The sequence below is a fragment of the Semicossyphus pulcher genome, unplaced genomic scaffold (genome assembly GCF_022749685.1).
Source record: "Semicossyphus pulcher isolate SPU_LCO1_2020_fin unplaced genomic scaffold, fSemPul1.0.p SCAF_11, whole genome shotgun sequence".
Classification (NCBI taxonomy): Eukaryota; Metazoa; Chordata; class Actinopteri; order Labriformes; family Labridae; genus Semicossyphus; species Semicossyphus pulcher.
The window spans coordinates 635650-654378 of NW_027211615.1; the positions used below are offsets into that span (position 1 = coordinate 635650).

At 39.0% G+C, this 18729-nt stretch overlaps 1 protein-coding gene and 1 long non-coding RNA gene across 2 annotated transcripts; one reads left to right on the top strand and one right to left on the bottom strand.

Moving 5' to 3' along the window:
* The first annotated feature begins 2977 nt into the window (after window positions 1-2977).
* LOC138585373 (uncharacterized) lies at window positions 2978-8308 on the top strand. Its single transcript, XR_011305594.1, has 3 exons — window positions 2978-3245; window positions 7357-7446; window positions 7654-8308. It is a non-coding gene; the product is annotated as an uncharacterized lncRNA (long non-coding RNA).
* Window positions 8309-10846: 2538 nt separating this feature from the next.
* On the bottom strand, window positions 10847-12364 carry LOC138585183 (ankyrin repeat domain-containing protein 9). The gene has a single exon (XM_069657465.1). It carries the CDS (start codon window positions 12170-12172, stop codon window positions 11288-11290), a length of 885 nt encoding a protein of 294 aa, XP_069513566.1. The 5' UTR covers window positions 12173-12364; the 3' UTR covers window positions 10847-11287.
* Window positions 12365-18729: the final 6365 nt, after the last annotated feature.

Sequence of the window (18729 nt, forward strand, 5' to 3'; positions counted from 1 at the left end):
TTTCCAGGTGATTGATGGTCTTTCAAAGCTTTAATGCAAGTTTGTACATCCTCCAAGCTAATTTTTTGATCACAGATTAATTTATAGTTATCATCAATTTTTTTAATATCTGGTTCTAAACCTTTAAGAAACACAGCCATATTATCTTGGTCTAGTGAGTCAGCACTGTACAGTGTTTCATAGAACTTGGCCACACGTTGTGAGATTTCCTTTTCGTTATCACATATTACATCATTAACTCTGAGTTTGTTCAGAGATGACTGTTCATAATTTCTTTTTTAGTTAAAAAAGTATTTAGTGCATTTTTCACCTTGCTCTAGCCATCTTCTCCTCGACCTGATAAAAGCACCCATGGCCTTTTCTTCATACATTTTGTCCAGTTCAGCTTGTGCGATTGTCAGACCTTTCATTTCTCCTACAGACACATTTGATTTACTTGATAATCTTATGATTTCTGTGATCATTTGAGACTCTCTCTCTTTGTTTGTCTTTTTTATCTTTTTACTCATTAATATGGCAAGATTTCGAACTTCAAATTTCATTAACTCCCAGTATTTGCTAAAACTATTAAATAACTTTGCTTGTTTCCAGTGTTTATCTATAATTTTTGAGTTTCTTTTTGAAATTCTTTATTCTGTAACAGTGTCTTGTTTAATTTCCAGTAATCTCTATTAAAGTTCTGTTCCCTTACCCCCATATTAATTCTTATTGTTACAGCATTGTGATCTGTAAGAACTGTTGGTTCTATTATAACTGAATCTACTTTATCCTCCATATCTGATGAAATTAACCAAAAGTCTATACAGGATTGAAGAGACCTATCTTTGTTACTCCAGGTATATGCTTTTTCATTTGAGTGCCTGTGTCTCCAGATATCAATCAAGCCTATCCTGCCACATATATTTTCCAATTCATTGGTCTGTTTATCCTTGGGAGGCCACCTATCCATACTCTCATTCATCACTGTGTTAAAGCCCCCCCCCCATAAGACCTTAAACGCAGGAAAAGTTGTTGTTAACTGATTAAGCTTATTTTCTATTGTTAGAAATAAGGTCATATTTGTTTTTTAATTATTGGAAGCATAGACATTTACAAGAATGAACTGCTGATGGTCAATCTCAGTAATCAAAATGATCCATCTCCCGTCTGTATCTGTAAGGTGTTTAATTACACGGCCTGTAAACCTGCCGAGCATAATCTTTGGAGCTAGTCAGGGGGGCGCGTATTAAAAACACTTGCGTCATCATGTTTTTTTTTTGCCTGTTGTCGATGTGCATCATGGGCTTTTTGCGGTTGACCAATCCCTCCTCCCATCCCTTCGGCATCCATGTTCCCTTCACTTGCGTCTTAGGCTGCTTCCCAAGTCTCTTATTTGATAGCTCCTCGCTCCTCGCCCGAACCGGAAGTAGTTCCAGAGCCGCCATATTGAGGATCGTCTCAAAGCTCTTATCGCTGCTCGGAGGAGCGAGGATCGAGGAGAGAGGAGGGAGTTCCGAGGAGCGATAAGCGAGGATACACGAGAGCAGCCTCCACGGAAGTCTTTTACTGGCCGACACGCCCCCTTATTACAGATCAGACCGGATCACAGATCAGAGTTTCATATCGCAGAGAGGAAGAAGCGGACCTTAAAACAGACTTTACAGGGCGCCTTGAAACCGACTATAAACAACGTTGGTACAATGAGTTGGTATCTGACAAGCTGAGATCGTTTAGAACGAAATATTGATCATAACTTGTCGTAAAATATATAAAATGCAGTGAATAACTGAAGATTTGATTTGTTTGCTGGGTCAACATCTGAGTAAAAATGAGTTGTCTAAAAATCAAGTGGCAAAAACAGATTCATTTCTATTAAATTTAATCTAAAGAAATACCTCTCGTCATGATCAGTTATTTCCTGCTAACTTTTATTACGGATGAATGAATGAATTCAGAGGGAGCAGGAGAGTCTCTCTGTCAGCAGGTAACACTTTTTACGTGTGAGAGTGATCATCAGTGAGGTCGGGTTTGATCAGCGTGACGTGATTTCTATTTACCCTGAAACTTTTTGCCTAATAAATCCTTTTCATAGTTCATGAACAGACAGTATTTGGGCTTATTAAATAATTAATTCAGATCAGATGATCAGTGATCAAAAATGTAAATAATGAACAAATAATATAACGACACAGTGCTGGTAAGAAATGTCCATCTGGCTCTGCAGCAGGAACACAGACTGCAGCCTGTTCTTCATGTGCAGGTGTTTGTTACACAGGTAACAGGTTACAGAGAGGCAACACTGTTACTGTGTGTTTTATTAGAATGAATACAGTGCACATGTGTGCAGACACAAACAGCTGTTAAAGCAAACTGACAGCTGATCCAGCGATGATCAGCTGACGCGATCATCACAAACGGACGTCGCAGCACGTGACGCTTCATCAGAAAGGACGTCTCATGTCTCTTAAAAAACATTCCCACGTTCCCTCTCTCCTCTCTTGGTTTCCTCGCGTCTCTCCATGCATCTCTAGTGGGAGGGACTGAGACGCAAGTGAACGACGCAAGTGAAGGAAACATGGATGCAATTTAAGAGACTTGGGAAGCAGCCTTAGAAAACAAATCAAATCTGCAGTTATTCACTGCATTTTATATATTGTACTACAAGTTATGATCAATATTTCGTTCTAAACAATCACACCTCATACCAACTCATTATACCGACATTGTTTAAAGTCGGTTTCAAGGCGCCCTGTAAAGTCTGTTTTAAGGTCTGCTTCTTCCTCTCTGCGATATGAAACTCCGGTGATGTTGTGAAGTTTCACAGAAGTCCGATCTGCTGCAGCGTCCAATCACTAACTGATCTGTAATAAGGGGGCGTGTCGGCCAGTAAAAGGAGGCTGCTCTCGTGTATCCTCGCTTACCGCTCCTCGGGACTCCCTCCTCTCTCCTCGCTCCTCGCTCCTCCGAGCAGCTATAAGAGCTTTGAGACGATCCTCAATATGGCGGCTCCGGAACTACTTCCGGTTCGGGCGAGGAGCGAGGAGATATCAAATAAGAGACTTGGGAAGCAGCCTAAGACGCAAGTGAAGGAAGCCTGGATGCAATTTAGACATGAGAAGCAGCCCATGTTTCGGACGCTACCTGGATGTCTCCTCCACTGAATTTCACTACAGAGTCGTTTTTTCACATTTAACTTGACGAAATAAGGATTTATTTCAATTTACCGCACCGTTGGAGCATCGAAAAGTCTAACCAAGACTGTTTTGGTTAGTTTTATTTTTTTTCTGTCGAGTTTAAAGGAATCCTGTTTCGTGATGGATTCACAAGGCAATTGAGCTAGTGGATCTAAAGAGAGTGAATGCAGGTGTGCTGTTGTTTTTTCTGACTAATAATGAGAAAAAGTGTAAGGATATGTACTCTCTTGACGTTTTGCGAGCGCATGTGGATTATTTTTTGATTAATCAAGTCAGTGGTTCTCAAACTTTTTCTGTCAAGGCCCCCTTCGACTGCGGTCAAGCCATCCGTGGTTCGCGTTTCCTTGGTCAAATCAGCCGCACCTTTTTTTCCAGTGCGCAAATGCACTAACATTTATGGTAATCGTAATGAAACCGCTCTGAAGAGCTGCTGGTAGTGAATTTGGGGCAGACTGTGGTCTCACAATCAGACCCATGAAACATACGATACTTTTACAGTAATTATTCCCAGTAATAAACTGAAGGTATCACGAAGGTATCCTTCCGGATTTCAAAGTAAAAGACGACGTGAGAAAAAAACCAAAAAAACATTGTTTCCATAAGTAGCTCAAGATACATATACCGCTAAATTTAGTACTTCCTAGACTATTTGCATGAATAATATGAAGTACTTTTACTGAGTACTTTTCAAGTAATCCTGTGTCAAAATCCTTAACAGAGAGCAAGAATAAGGATACTTCACCCAACTTTGATGTGGAATAAAAACCTTATTTTCCATAAGTAGTCAAAGATTCATATACTGGAAAATAAGGTTTTTATTCGACATCAAAGTTGGGTGAAATATCCTTATTCTTGTTCTCTGTTAAGGATTTTGACACAGGATTACTCGAAAAGTACTCAGTAAAAGTACTTCATAGTTGTTATACAAGTAGTCTAGGAAGTACTAAGTTCAGCAGTATATGTATCTTGGACTGCTTAGTTGGTTGAGGTATCCTCATTCTTCTCACGTCGTCCTTTACTTTGAAATCCGGAAGGATACCTTCGTGATACCTTCAGTTTATTACCGGGAATAATTACTGTAAAAGTATCGTATGTTTCATGGGTCTGATCATAGACGTGTATATATGTCTATGGGTCTGATCATGAGACCGCAGTCTGCCCCAAATTCACTACCAGCAACTCTTCAGAGCGGTTTCATTACGATTACCGTAAACGTTAGATCATTTGCGCACTGGAAAAAAAGGTGGGGCTGATTTGAACAAGGAAACGCAAACCACGGCTGGCTTGACCGCAGTCCCCTTCGGAGACCTCACATTGTTCCAACGGTAAAAGAGGGACCGACATCGGACGCTGTTTGTCCGCACACAATCATATGCAGTTCTGTTACGCTATCTAATCTAAACAATCATATTGTGTATCTCCGAACGTCCCTACTGTAAATGCATTGATTGTCGCTGTTTATAAAGCTTATAAAAAGGTGCAGATGTTATTTGGTAACAATCGATCGATCGTTTTGATCGCTACGTCATTAATAACGTCCCTCGTGCACATGCGGCTCACGTGCTGTTTTGAATTGCGAGAGAAAATATTTAACTTTTTTGACTTAATGAAACAAACTGCGGATGAAGGCAGTCAACAAAGCAGAGAGACAGACAGAAAGAGGGGGCGGGGCCAGCAGCTGTGCACAGAGCAGAGGTGCAGGTGTGTTGGGGGACTGAAGCAAAACCAAGTGATCAGATTAAAGTAGTTTGTGAAATAAACCTTAATAAGGTGAAGAAAAGAGACAAAGAGACAATACAATTAGAGTGTGGAAGTCTACATGGGATGTGCGTCTCACAGAAATCATTGACATATTATGCGAGGGCAACGCGTTTGTGTACTGTGCCACCCAAAAATGAGTCCGGGTTGTCCGTCGTCAAAACATAGTACCGCCTGCTACATTTTCCAAACGAACCCCCCCCCCCCAAACCGGAGGGGCGCGCCCCACTGAATTAAGTTGATAAGGCCTGCAGCATATGGCGAAGTCGCAGCGGGGGTAGGGGAGGCAGGGCGCGGTTGTGCGCCACACACACAAACCTGCAGTTGGAAATGCTGGTTGGAAAATGTAAACATGTCGCCCAGCTGTAGACTCGCTCAAACAGGAGAAAAAGCCAAATGTTTGCTGCTGATTTACTGATTTTAAGTTCTAATTTAAGAATGCTACGATTAAGCAATAGCCAATAAAAATTCATAGTTAACCTTAACAAGTTGTTTTACAATATTTTACTGTCATGAACATGTTTAATTTGATATTACAACGTTATTACATATTTATGTGATATGAATAAGATGCGGAATATTATATTTAACAGTCACTATTTCTTTAATTGCAGACATTTATATGTTAGATTAGAGCTACATTTTTTTATTCATCTTATACTAACATGCAGGCAAAGTGATTTCCCTGGTGCTTTTATTTTCAGTTGAACAAAAATGAAAGATTGGTTTATCAGTGTGTCACTGTTACCGTGTGGCTTTGCACAACCCTGCTGATATTTAATATCTAAATGAGCAAAATGTGAATATTTATTTCAATATTAAAGTGTACTTTAAAACAGAATGGTGAAGTCTGCCTAAATGTACTTTTAAAGGTACAGCAAGAAAGATAGATGATTGTTGAATCTCAATACCAGGTTTTCATATACCAGCACTATGGGTTGGTGCCTTGAGCCTTGCCATATGTAACTAACTAAACTTCTTGGGGAGTGGTTGAGAGTTGAGCAAGTTATGATTGCCTATCTTGAGACATTGGGGCTTCTACTCAGTAATAGTAATTTACCTTGCAGAACACAGGAGTTGCTGTGTTACTGTGTGACGTTAGTGAATCTGAACTAACCCTTTGAGACACGGAAGTCATACAATAATACAAAAACTAACTCACCTATGCAGCAGTAGTCCAGTAATGCATGGGGTTTTGTATTGTAAAATGACAGGGTTTTTTTCTCAATGGAGTCTGCTTAGTTGTGAAAAAGCTATTGCTGGCCCCTATGATCACAAATTTCTGACAGAAAATGCTGTCTGACGGCAAGGAAAAGTGGAGAACAAATTCTAAATATAGCTTACACTAGGGCTGGGCGATATTTATGATAGAAATTGTATGAGAATAAATACTGTGTGATTTTGTTTATCATTTTATTGTGTTATGGCACGATTATAGTTTTTTCTGGTTTTAAAGGCTGTGTTCCAGTGAAATACTATAGTTTTGTTGCTAGATCCTTCTATGGGTTCTAATATTTGCATTCACTCATTTCAGTTATGAAATCCACATTACTGATGATGATTTATCAAAACTCTCATTCGGTTAATATTTTGTCAAAGTACCATTACTCATCCCTACAATTTTGTGGCAGTATTGATTGGGGTATTTGGTCAAAAGTATTGGGATATTTGATTTTGTTGCTCAGTCGTGAGTCGTAAATGCTTTTGACGAGAAATGTTGTGATATAGACAGTGTATCGTACAATGGCCTAAAAATATTGTGATATTATTTTAAGGCCATATTGCCCAGCGCTAGCTTACACTGAAACTGAGATTAAAATCTGTTTCGTAAGTGTCTAAAAGACGCTGATCCTGTCCACAGAAGTGCATCACTTAACTTCCTACACTGGTATTCATCTGGTTCTCCTAACCTGGGCTTGTCGACTGCCATGTAGTGTAAGTACACTGACTATGGATAAATAACTCAAACAACCCCACTTCAAATAACTGAACTGTTACTATCATTGTGTTTTACAAGTGGTTCCTAACCTAGTGTTTGGGATATCACAGGTTGTTAGGATGGGTCAACAGGAGGTTGAAGGGTGCTTAAAGAAGTAGTATGAAATGAAGGCACAGAAAAGTATTGTTGAAAGGAAAAAGCCCAAACAAGATCGCGACACCCATAGTTGTCATGATTTATGATTGGACAATTAGTAAAGTATTGTATCTTTTCTAAACCCAGTAGTGGTACGTTAGATTAGGCATGACCATTATCAATACCAATACCAATTATCATTATTACATCATTAAACTGGTCTAAATCTGTGTATTTATATTCCTCTGACCACATTTCGATGGAATCCTCAAACAAACAGCTGTGTTTTTTAACTGTCCAAAACAAGATGGTACTCAATACATAATAACTGATTTGTTCTTTTTTGATCAGAGCTCCACACACAAGAAGAGGACCATTCTTCTGCTGGGCCTGCCTCATTTTCTGAAGGAGGATCCCTCATGCTTTTGCAAGACAGTGGAGGTAAGCATTTTTTTAATTTCTTAGTACAGTGGTCAAGAAGTAAGTTTAATTGAAATGCCTTAAATCCTGCAAAGTGATACCCATCCATACATACGATATCCTTGATCTTTGTTAACAGTTTATACTTTAAGCCAACAACAAATCCTACACTTTCTGGTTCCCCATGTTGAAAAATATTTTTTTTTGCTTTCCTTGAAATTTTTATAGGCTGCAGACAACGAGGACATGTTCACGAAGGGGATGAAATTGGGCATTGTGATGGTCAAAGAAGGAGAAGACATCATTGACGTTTTTGTGGTCCTTGAGGAGGCAGTGGTCCTGTGTAACCTGGGTGATGTCCCAAATGCTGTTGCCATGCTGTTGGGTCTTCTCTTTGCCCTCAACACTGATTATCCGAAAGAACTGAGGTACACCTTTGAAGTCATTCAGAAGGTCCTCGTGAATATTGGTGGAGGTCAGTGTTCCTCACTTGTGCACGGCTTACGAAACAGACTCTTGCGGAAAACCATCTGAGGTTGTGTTCTGATGACACACCCTGTGCCTGAGTGTTAAAACTCTTTTGGTTTTTTCAAGTTCTTATTTTGCTGTATGTTTGACAAATTGTTTGCTAATTCTAATTTTTCTGTTTTCAGCGTTAAAATGGGGGGGTTTCGGTTTTAAGCAACAGTTGGGGTTGTTTGAAGTGTTATCCCTGGTCTGTCAACCATCTTTGACTTTCAGTTTCATTGTGACAGCTAGGTGAGCACATGTAAAGTCACTCATGTTTAAAGAAAGCAATATTGTCGCATTAAGCTTCAGATATTGTACAATTTATGGTGGAGGTGGAGTGAGTCTTGCTTGTTGGCAAATATGTTCCACAATAAATGTTGAATGTTGATTATAAGTGGTGGTTGTCATACTTCTCTTTGAAACAAGCTTGCTAGAGCCATCTATTGTTACTGTAACACCTGCTAACAATTGTTTAATTAGTTTAATTCTAATTATTTTAATTAGGTTTTGGTAAGCATCATTTTGTATGATTAGGTCAAATAGCCAATCTGACATACATTTTGAAGTTTAAACAACTGAAACTGGAGTCAGGTTAATGTGAAAATTTAAATCAAATGCAGCAAGACAAAGTTATCACAACAAGCCACATTAGTTATGTTGACATGAATGTTTAAGTCCAACGAAGTGCAGGATAATTTCAATAAATTAAGGAATTTAATTCAAATGACCATACCATTTTAATTACCCTGAAATAGATTTGCAAGTTCAAATAACTACCTTCAAGCCATTCAATCAATTAACAAATCCAAATCAACCAAACTAACACAGAGGTTTACACAACAAAGGATATTTAATCAAGATAACATTACATGATGTTAGGAGAACATATTGTGTTTTTTCACTTAACTTAAAATTTTAAGGCAGCCCTTTCACTCGTATTTTTACCTTGAAATAACACGTTTAATTTTACAGTGTGATTGCACCTGCTCCAACTCTCTTTTTCATAGTTACAGTGACAACCCAAATTCATTACAGATTGTCTAACTTAAAGGGGTAGTCCACAATTGTCATCCAATACCCTTTTGTCAAATTCTGTCAATCTCTCCTTAAGATCCTCTGGCTGTCCACTCTGTCTGCTCAATTACACCAAATTACACTGTCTGCTTAATTAGGCCTACACGTTACAAGCCAATCAACACATTGCCTCAGGAGCACGGAAGGGAGGGGTGTAATGTGATTGGCTGTTGAGCTAAAATCATCACCCTTTCTCGAGAATGGCAAGCTGCACCTTTTAGCAATTTTTCACAACCGAAACGATCATGTCACAAGCAAAACTTTAGAACATGTTTCGGTTGTGACAATTTTAGAGAATTTTGAGCCTAACTTAAAAATGCTAGTTAGCACATGATTAGCTAGTTCCGGGTAACAGTGTTTCACATGTAAAACTACATTCTTTGCAAAAACACTAAATAAAGGCTCTTTAATTGCAGACAAAAGGTATCCGTTAGTGACGTTTCTTACAGTTAGACACTGATTTTCAAACTTGTAAACACATTTGATTCAAATTAATGGGACTTATCTACTCACCACTAGAGAAAGACACAAAGGCAAATACTTACTGATCCTAATTTTAGGGGTGTGGCTACAATAAGTCACAGCCCATGGACTCAAACTTACACTGTTTCGGTAGTGACATAAAATTACGAGACAACATTTTTTACAGGAAACTTCATGATTTACAGAAAAACTGAAAAACTGTGTTTTTTCTTACTTCATTTTGAAAAACATCAAAAAGATCATTTTAAAAACTACAAAGGAATCATTTACAAAAATGATTTCAGTATCCTTTTCATAGATTGAAATTTAGGAGTTAGGGTTCGGGACAGCCGACTCCCAATTGAAAGTACCCTATAAATGAGTATTTGATATATGTATAGCTCACGATTATCTGATATCTTTTTGGGGATTCAATAGATAATAGCAAGATCTTTATAAACATGTATCATTTGTGTAATTAAATCCATTTTAAACTTCTTTTTTGGCTGTGGGACAACAGTTTGTAGAATGGCCCATATAGGCACATGACAGGAAATGAGTGATTGAGGTGTGGTCCTGCTCCTGAACTTCAGCTAAAACCTTATCTCCATTATAAGCCTCTGTAGGTCATTAGTATGCTAATAGGTGTGTATCTCAGCTGAGATCACACTCACACTCAGGATCATGTGAGCTTAACGACCCATCAACATCAGTGGGTACTAACGACTCTCAGTGTACTCTCAGTGTACTTGGTTCACTGGGGTGAGTGGTTAGCTCAGGCTAACCAGTGGTTAGCTCAGGCTAACCACTCACCCCTGACTACACAGCTGGAGTGACATGTGAAATAAATAAATAAAATAAGACTTTCAAGAGACACAGCGGAGAAAAAATTAAACCAGACAGGGATGAAAGTCGAGTGATCTCCCATATCCATGTGATCGTTGCTGTGGATATGGGAGAGTGGGCGGTGCTTAATGTGGCCCAGGACACGTGCATTTACACTACCAGACATACGTGGATAAATGCATCCCAGACCACCTGTCTGTGGCCTGAGTGATCGGATCTGAATGCATCCTCAATCCATCCTGGGAGTGTTCAGACCTGTAGTTAAGGCTGTCCACTTGTGATCCGATCACGAAAACCACATGTTAAAACCAGGTCTGAACGGGGTCAATCCATCACCCTATTTAAAGAAAGTTGTAGGTTATCATAATTCCATTATAACTGTGCTTCATTCTTCATGTTAGTGTTTGTTCACTAAACTACTTTAATCTGCTCAACTTGCTTCTCTGCAGTTATTTCTCCTCACACACCTTCCCTTGCTGTTGATAACAAACATGCTCAGTGACAACAGAGTCAAGAAAGACAAATGAGATCATGACATGGATCCTCATTTATTTAAAATAATCAGCCATCCAAAGTTTTTAAGTCATCTGTTTTTAAATGATCTATGAGATCACTTTGTTCGATGCTACTATTAAATACAAGCAGAATAAATAAAACACAGTTCATGTCGTCATCAGTGTTTTACCTCTGATGTAATACAGGGCCTTACACAGCAGTAGTATATGTTAACACTTTAAAATGAGGTTAGACAGATAAACTCAACAGTTATGCCTGAATCAGCATAAAAGTGAAACATTATGGCTGTTTATTCCATCCTCTCAGTTCATTAAACCATTGAGATAAAAGTCACATGTTCCCTGACTGTTAGTGTTTATTTCTGCAGCCTTATAATTAAGTGTCCCCGCTTAACACACACTCACACATCATGCTAAAACAGACCACACACAGCATGCATCGTGTCCTTCTCATGCTACACCGCCCTGTGCCTGTCCCGCTGGCTTACAGGCAGACCCGGGGGTTTCAGGGAGGAGGGGATGGGCAGCTTTATCAGGCAGTCCGGGAAGCTCGCAGGGCTCAGCTGCTTCAGCACAGTCTGCATGGCGCTGAGGACCAGCGGAGCGGGGCTCTGTCCTGCCAGGTACCTGTACGTGTCCTCGCCCAGCACCTTGGTCCAGCGCTCCGGCTCCCTGCTCAGAGCTGCCTCCATCTTAAAGCGGAATGTGGGCATAAACATGAGCAGGTTGTCCAGACACTGCCTCCTGTCGCCGCCGCTGACCGCCTCCGAATCCCGCAGCTTTTCCAGGATCACATCCAGTGGGGTCAGGCCGTTGTGGTCCCGGACGTGCGGGGATGCTCCGTTCCCCAGCAGCAGGATAACCGCCTCGGGCCGCTGGAGCTCACAAGCCAGATGTAGAGGGGTCCTTCCGTCCTCCATGTGGAAACAGCCGGTCTGGTCAGGGTAGGGGTGCGTGCTGGGGACCCTGTGAGTCTCCTGCAGGATGAGGCCGAGGATGAAGCGCCTGTCGTAGCGGACCGCCATGGCTAGGTGCGGCGCGGAGGACGGGCAGCAGCAGAAGAGCTCCCCGGGCTTCGCTAACGCCTCCTCGGTGTACCTACTGAGCAGGTACTGGGCGTACGGCTGGTGGTCGTGGACTATCGCGTAGAGCAGCGCCTCAGAGGGGGTGTAAGTCCTCTGGCTGGCGTCCTCCTCCGGGTAAAAAGTCTCCATGGTCCGTATGTCCTCCAGCATCCAGACCGGCTTCAGGTCCCTCACGGCTCGGTAGAAGAGCAGCGAGAAGGACTTCCGATGCTTCTCGAGGCTCCGAGCCGCCGAGCTGACGGTCAGAGAGGCCATGACGACGGCAGGAGACCCGGATAACCTGAGTCGTCAGCGGGTCGGACAGTCCTTCATCGTCCTGGAGCCATTATCGGGAGTTTAATGGACGAACACAGAAACATACAGTTCAGTTAAAAACACCGAGTTAACGCCGGACTCGGTTTACAGCCATATAAACCGACACTCACATTCCTGTACGCTGCTGCTGTGGGACTCGCTCTGCAGTACTGCGACAGTAGTACGCATGCGCATAACATCATAACGTCTGAACTGTCAAGGAAACTTTATTGACAACAAGAGTTACAGTGATAGAAACGAAACCGTTCACTGAGATGAGTATATTATTATTAAAGCAGACATGTTTTACTAAAACTTATAAAGTGGGTTATATTTTCATCGTATTATTATGTTTTTAATTATTATGTGGCTCTATCCTTGTTTTTAAGCTTATTCTGATTATTTTCATGAGAAGCAATCAGTGCATGTGCTTTCCTCACTTTATGTACAAAATTATGTTACAGATGGTTTTGATACTGATATATGTATATATATATATATATATATATATTTTTTTTTTTTTACAAAAGTTGCCATAAAAATATTGCTTTTTAAAATAGAGGGGAAAAAAAGTTTAAACTGTTATTACTCTGATATAAATATGTCCAATAGCAACCAATTCATATTTGGTCACTGATTTAAAATAAAAGTATGTTCAGAATAAACTGCACAAACAGATGATGAGTAGAAATGGTTTCAGGGATCATTTATTACAGATATGCTCACACACATTCTGTATACTAACAGCTAATGTTTACTGCAGGATTGTTGATTTTCAGGTCAACTTAACTGAGCAAAAGAGAATCATAAAACTTTGATCATATTTCTAATCCTGCTTTGTGCTTTAAATTATCAGCTGTCTTCACACTACACTGTGAGTTATGTTATTACACAGCTCTCATGATTAGTTTCAATTTGACTTTTTTTCTGTACGGACAAGTTTAACAGAATCATCAAGTGAAACCTGCTTACAGTACATCACAGCCAACCTCAGCCTTATCAAACATTAAAACAAGACAAACATACAAACTGTAAAATCACACGTCTGAAAAACATCTGTTCTTCACACAGGTAGAAATCCTCTCTCTAGAGAATGAAGTTAGGTTGTCCTTTGATAAATACTGTAAGTAGTTGTGAATTTCTGTGCTCTTTGACCCCACTAAAGATCGTAAAAGTTAAAACAACCTGATGAGGCTAAATCACATGATGGTGACTCGATTTCGCTTAGAGAGCCACACATGATGATTTTATGAAGTTACGAGCTGCAATAAAACTCTATAATATAAAAGTATATCTAAACACTGATTGTTTTTTTGCAAAACAAAAATTCATGGTGACTTTTGTTACTAAATTTAAGAAAAAATAATCTTTCCTTAAAGCCTTTACAGTACACTGTTTACTTGATGTTACAACAGACATACACCTGGAACCCTATCAGGCAATGTCCAACATCACAGCCGGAGATGGTCACTTTGTTTTGCCCCAGCAACTCCCCGTCGCTGAGGGCATCCAGTTAATCCAGATTGTTTAGGAACTCTGGCATCATGTACACTCCCTGGAAAATGTAGTAAAAAGACTAATGATTTCTTTAATAGGCACCAGTTTAATCAATGCTAAATAACAAGCTAAATTGCGCTGGCGGGCTAGCAGAGAGCCTTATTAAGAATAAAAATGGGTGGATCATTACCTTTCTTCTCATAAGAAGTCACCGTCCATGGAAAGCACGACGGGTGGCCCAAATAAGCTGTCTGATAATAAGTTGTCTTTAGGGTCTAATGTGATTTTGAAAAGAAGAGCAACAACGGCAAACATGCCAGGTAGTCTGCCATTGTTGTTATTGTGAGGTAAAGATGCTGCTGGGAAAAGCGGTCACGTATAGAGTGACGTCATGATGTGGCTCTTCCACGGGCTCCAGCGAGTGGAAAAACAAACTGGTTCCAAATTGGTTCGCAAGTTGAACCACCTCCGAACCAGCACGGGCACCGGCCCTGAACTAGAACCGGGTTCACGTTGGTGGAAAGTTATCCCAATGAACTTCACAAGCATGTCTTGCTTGGACTGTGGGAGGAAGCTGGAGTACCCGGAGGGAACCAAGCATGCATGGGGAGAACATGCAGACTCCACACAGAAAGGCCCCCTATGCCAGAACCGGGATTCAAACCTTCTAGCTGTTAAGGCAGCAGTGCGAACCACTGCACCAACGTGCAGTCCTTAGTCTGACCCAACACCTTTTAAACATCCCTTTAACATTTGGGTTTTGAAAGGGGTGGTTTTAATTTATCAAATATATAGTATATAATACCATATTAATTTGTTAGGTTTGATCTGCCTGCTTTTATTTGTTTGCAGTTTGTTTTTCCTGTTTTACCTTTTAATTTCATTTTTTTATTTTTTTTTTATTTGCATTTTTAGGAATTATTTAACAAAAAACAGAAAATACATAAATACCTATACAAAACATAAAAAAACAAAGGTAGTAAATAAATAATGATAATACGTTAAGAAACTTAACAAAAAACAAGCAGACAAACAAATAAACAAACAACAAAAAATACAAAAAACATATACATTATTTCATAGGATATTATTAAATAAACCCATGGATATAGATTTAAGTTAAAGGATACTTTATACAACAACTAGGTATATCATAAGCACACACAGATTTTAATACCCGTGATATCAACAAAATCGTACTTGCTCACACACATGAGTGTGTGTGTACCCAAACATAGTCACACACACATTCATGTGAATGATATATCAAAAGAAAACACTTCTATGCTGTCAGTCACATTATTTCAGCTGTCATATAATCAAACATCATTAGGAACATCATCTGTTATATATCTCAACCATTTTCCCATCTTTCTTCACAAACACGCACTTGATTTCTAACTCCCATGGTCATTTTTTCCATTTCATATATCTCCTCCACAAGATCCTTCCATTTATCATTGGTTAAGTTATCTTTTAACCAGTTCTTTGTAATCTGTTTAATTATTGCTACCCTAATTATTAAAAACAAGTGAGAGTCTTTCTTATTGATCACTTCTAGCGTTTTCCCAAGTAACAGAGCTAGCGGGTTTTTATTTAAAGAAATGCCAAGGATGTTGGACAATTCTCCAATAGATTTTTCCCAGAAGCCACTTATCACTTTACAAGACCAAAATATGTGAGTGTGGTTTTCTGTCTGCTCGCCGCAATCTCTCCAACATCTCGAGGTTGTTTTCTTTATACTTACTTTGAATTAGTGGTGTCTTAAAATAACGAGTTAATACCTTCCATGAGTATTCTTTCCAATAGTTTGAATTAGTTGTTTCATGTATATTTTTACACATTATTTCCCAATCAGCTGTAGATATACTGCATGAGAGCTCATTTTCCCATTTCTTTTTAATATTAACATACATTTCTTTGTTGTGATAGCTGACCTGTATTAATGGAGCCATCTTAGTTAAGAATTTTGTTTCAACCCCACATTCACACATCTTAAGTAAATATTTTATCAATGAATTGGTCTCTTTTTTAAAACATCAAAAAGATAGCTTCTCACTTGAAAAAATCTAAATAAATGGGAATAAGGTAGACCATATTGTGCTGACAGCTGCTGAAAAGATTTCATTTCTTTATCTCCAGACATTTGTCCAAATTTACACAAACCTTTAGAAGCCCACATTCTAAAAAATCCATCTGTTTTACTGGGTGGGAAGTCTGGATCAGTTGCTATTTCTTTTAGATATATTAAATCTTCATTCAATTTTTGATTTTGACAGATTTCCCTCCAAACTCTAAGTGTAGCTACTACCCACCTATTGTCTAAACTTTCAACATATGATAGAGAGAAAGGTAAAACTGTTAATGGAATATCTCCACAATTTAATTTCATTTCTCTCCATCTTATATGTGAGCTTTCTAGCATCCACACTTTGAGACCACCCATTTCTTTTGGCAGTTTTAGAAATTTCATTTTTAATATTGGTTTCCTGCCATTCCAAATGAATGTCATTATAATAGAATCCCATTTTTTGAACAAGTTAGATTCAATGTATATTGGGAGTGCTTTGAAGAGGAACAAAAATCTTGGTAAGATATTCATCTGTATAATTCCCAAAGGGAAAATGGAATTATAGACCATTTGTTTAAATCATGATTAATTCTCCAAAATTTCTTGTATACAAATGATCCAGGTTCTTTGTTATATATATTCCAAGATATTTAATCCTTTCCACATCCCAGTGAAATGCATATTTATGCTTGATTTCATCACAAATTGTACAACCCATAAGCATTACTTCTGATTTACTGACATTCAGTGTATACCCTGAAATAGCTCCGAATTCTTCAATTACCTTCATTAGTTCTTCAACTGACTGCTCAGGCTTGGATAAATAAATTATTATATCATCTGCATACATCGACAATTTATGATTTTCTCCTGCTATTTCTATACCCTTACCCTTTATTTTTTGTTCCATCCTAATATATTCTGCCAATGGTTCAATGCATAGTGCAAAAATCAATGGGGATAATGGGTCCCCCTGTCTGGTGCCTTTCAACATATTGTACATTACCCCATTAACTTTAATTCTGGCATTTGGTTGTTTATACGTTGTTTTCATCCATTTTATGAACGTAGAATGAAGGCCAAAGTTTGATAAAGTCTCAAATAGATAAGGCCAAAGGACCTTATCAAAAGCCTTCTCAGCATCCAAAGTAATCATAGCTACGGGGAGATTCTGTTTCTGAGCTTCCTCCATGATGTTTAGTGTTCGTCTTACATTATCACCAAGCTGTCTCTGAGCAATAAACCCAGTTTGATCTGGATCTTTCAGCTGTGGCAAAATTTTTGTTAATCTAGAAGCTAATATTGAAGATAAAAGTTTATAGTCTGTACCTTTTAATTTCAAAGTGTACTGGGACCGTCGTGCATGCTGATTCTGCACTTCAAATAAAGTTGACTGACTGGTTGGTTTGGTAGATGTTATATAATAAGTGCATGCAGCCGCGGGGGCGTCACACATTGTAATTCATGGTTACTGTGATATTGTGGGATGCTAATAAAGGCTATCAACAAATTAAGATTCAAACTAAATGTCTTTTAGTTCAACTGAACGCTGAACAAGACATTTTTTAGACTGTTTTGGTTTCACTCTGTAGAGAAGGACTGTAATCATATAAACCACAGAGCGCTGAGGTGTGCAGGTCATAAAAGAGTTAAATGATCCTCGTGCCGTCACCTCAGGGTGAAAGCTCAAACCAAATGTCAGTCATATATCTGAAGGATTTATCTTCACAACATCAGATTGAATGTGTGACCTGCAAAGGCTGCTACTGTGCATATAATCAATTATCAATTTATTGAATTGCACATTGTCCCTAAAAACAATCAAGTATGTCTAAAATACCAATCTTTAAGGGACATGTAAGCAACAAAGTAAGCACCATGTTTCTGCAGTTCAGGAGATTCAAAATGTTAATTACCTAAACTGTGTCTTTCTTTGAACCACTGCTGGAAAAATAAAAGAGGGAACAGCAAAAGTCACTTCAGATAGTTGTACAGGTGAGCATTGTGTGACTGTCTCTGTAGAGTCTCAGCTTCACCGTGTAGTCACGTGATATTTTTTTTATCGCGTGTGTCTGCACAAATAATGAAAAAAATGTATATATTATATTGCAGATAAACAGAACAGTGCATAACTGTATTTCCATGTCCTGCCTGCACAGACAACAATGTTTGACAGGGGCCTTTGCTCAGGATATGAGGCCCCCTGGTGGCAGAATAATGACATGACTGCCTAAAAGTAAAACGTTGTCATTCTGCACATGTTCACTTTAAACTATGAAGCACCAAGGAGATGATAACATAAATTATGTTACATGTGGATGTTAATTAAAGGTGTTATTCAATTAAAACTATTAACTACAAGTGGATAAAGACGAGTGAACATACTGTAGAACTCTTCTGCTCCTCAGTCTAACGTGTTCTCAGCAGGTGTCACCGTGCACACTGAATCATCAGATACAAACTAGTCACACAAAAACAATAAGAAGAAACGGAGATAAAAGATGTATTTAATGTTGTTTTCTCTTCCAAGGCAAGAGTGTGATTGCCCATAGTCATGATTTTCTTTACTATTATATCCAAATGTTTTCTTTTAATAGATCTGCTTCACAAGAGGAGGTAGACATCTCAACATTTTTTTTTCTGTAATAAAGTTTTCTTCATCATTACAGCAATGTTGCAGAGAAGAACTTACCCTGATAAAAGACCAGGGCCTGTATTCACAAACATTCTGAGAGTACTCTCAGAGAGATCCTAACTGAGCTTAGAAACTTAGAAAGGAGTCTGCGTTTAGGAGTGATTCAGGAACGCTCTCAGAGACACTGTGAGCAGGAAGGGGCAGAAACTTTGATCTTAGTGAGGAGGAGGGTGGTGGTGGAGGGTGTGGTATGACACACAAAACCAATCAGCTATCTAAACTAGAAGCATGTCTTAAGGACATAAAGATCTGGAT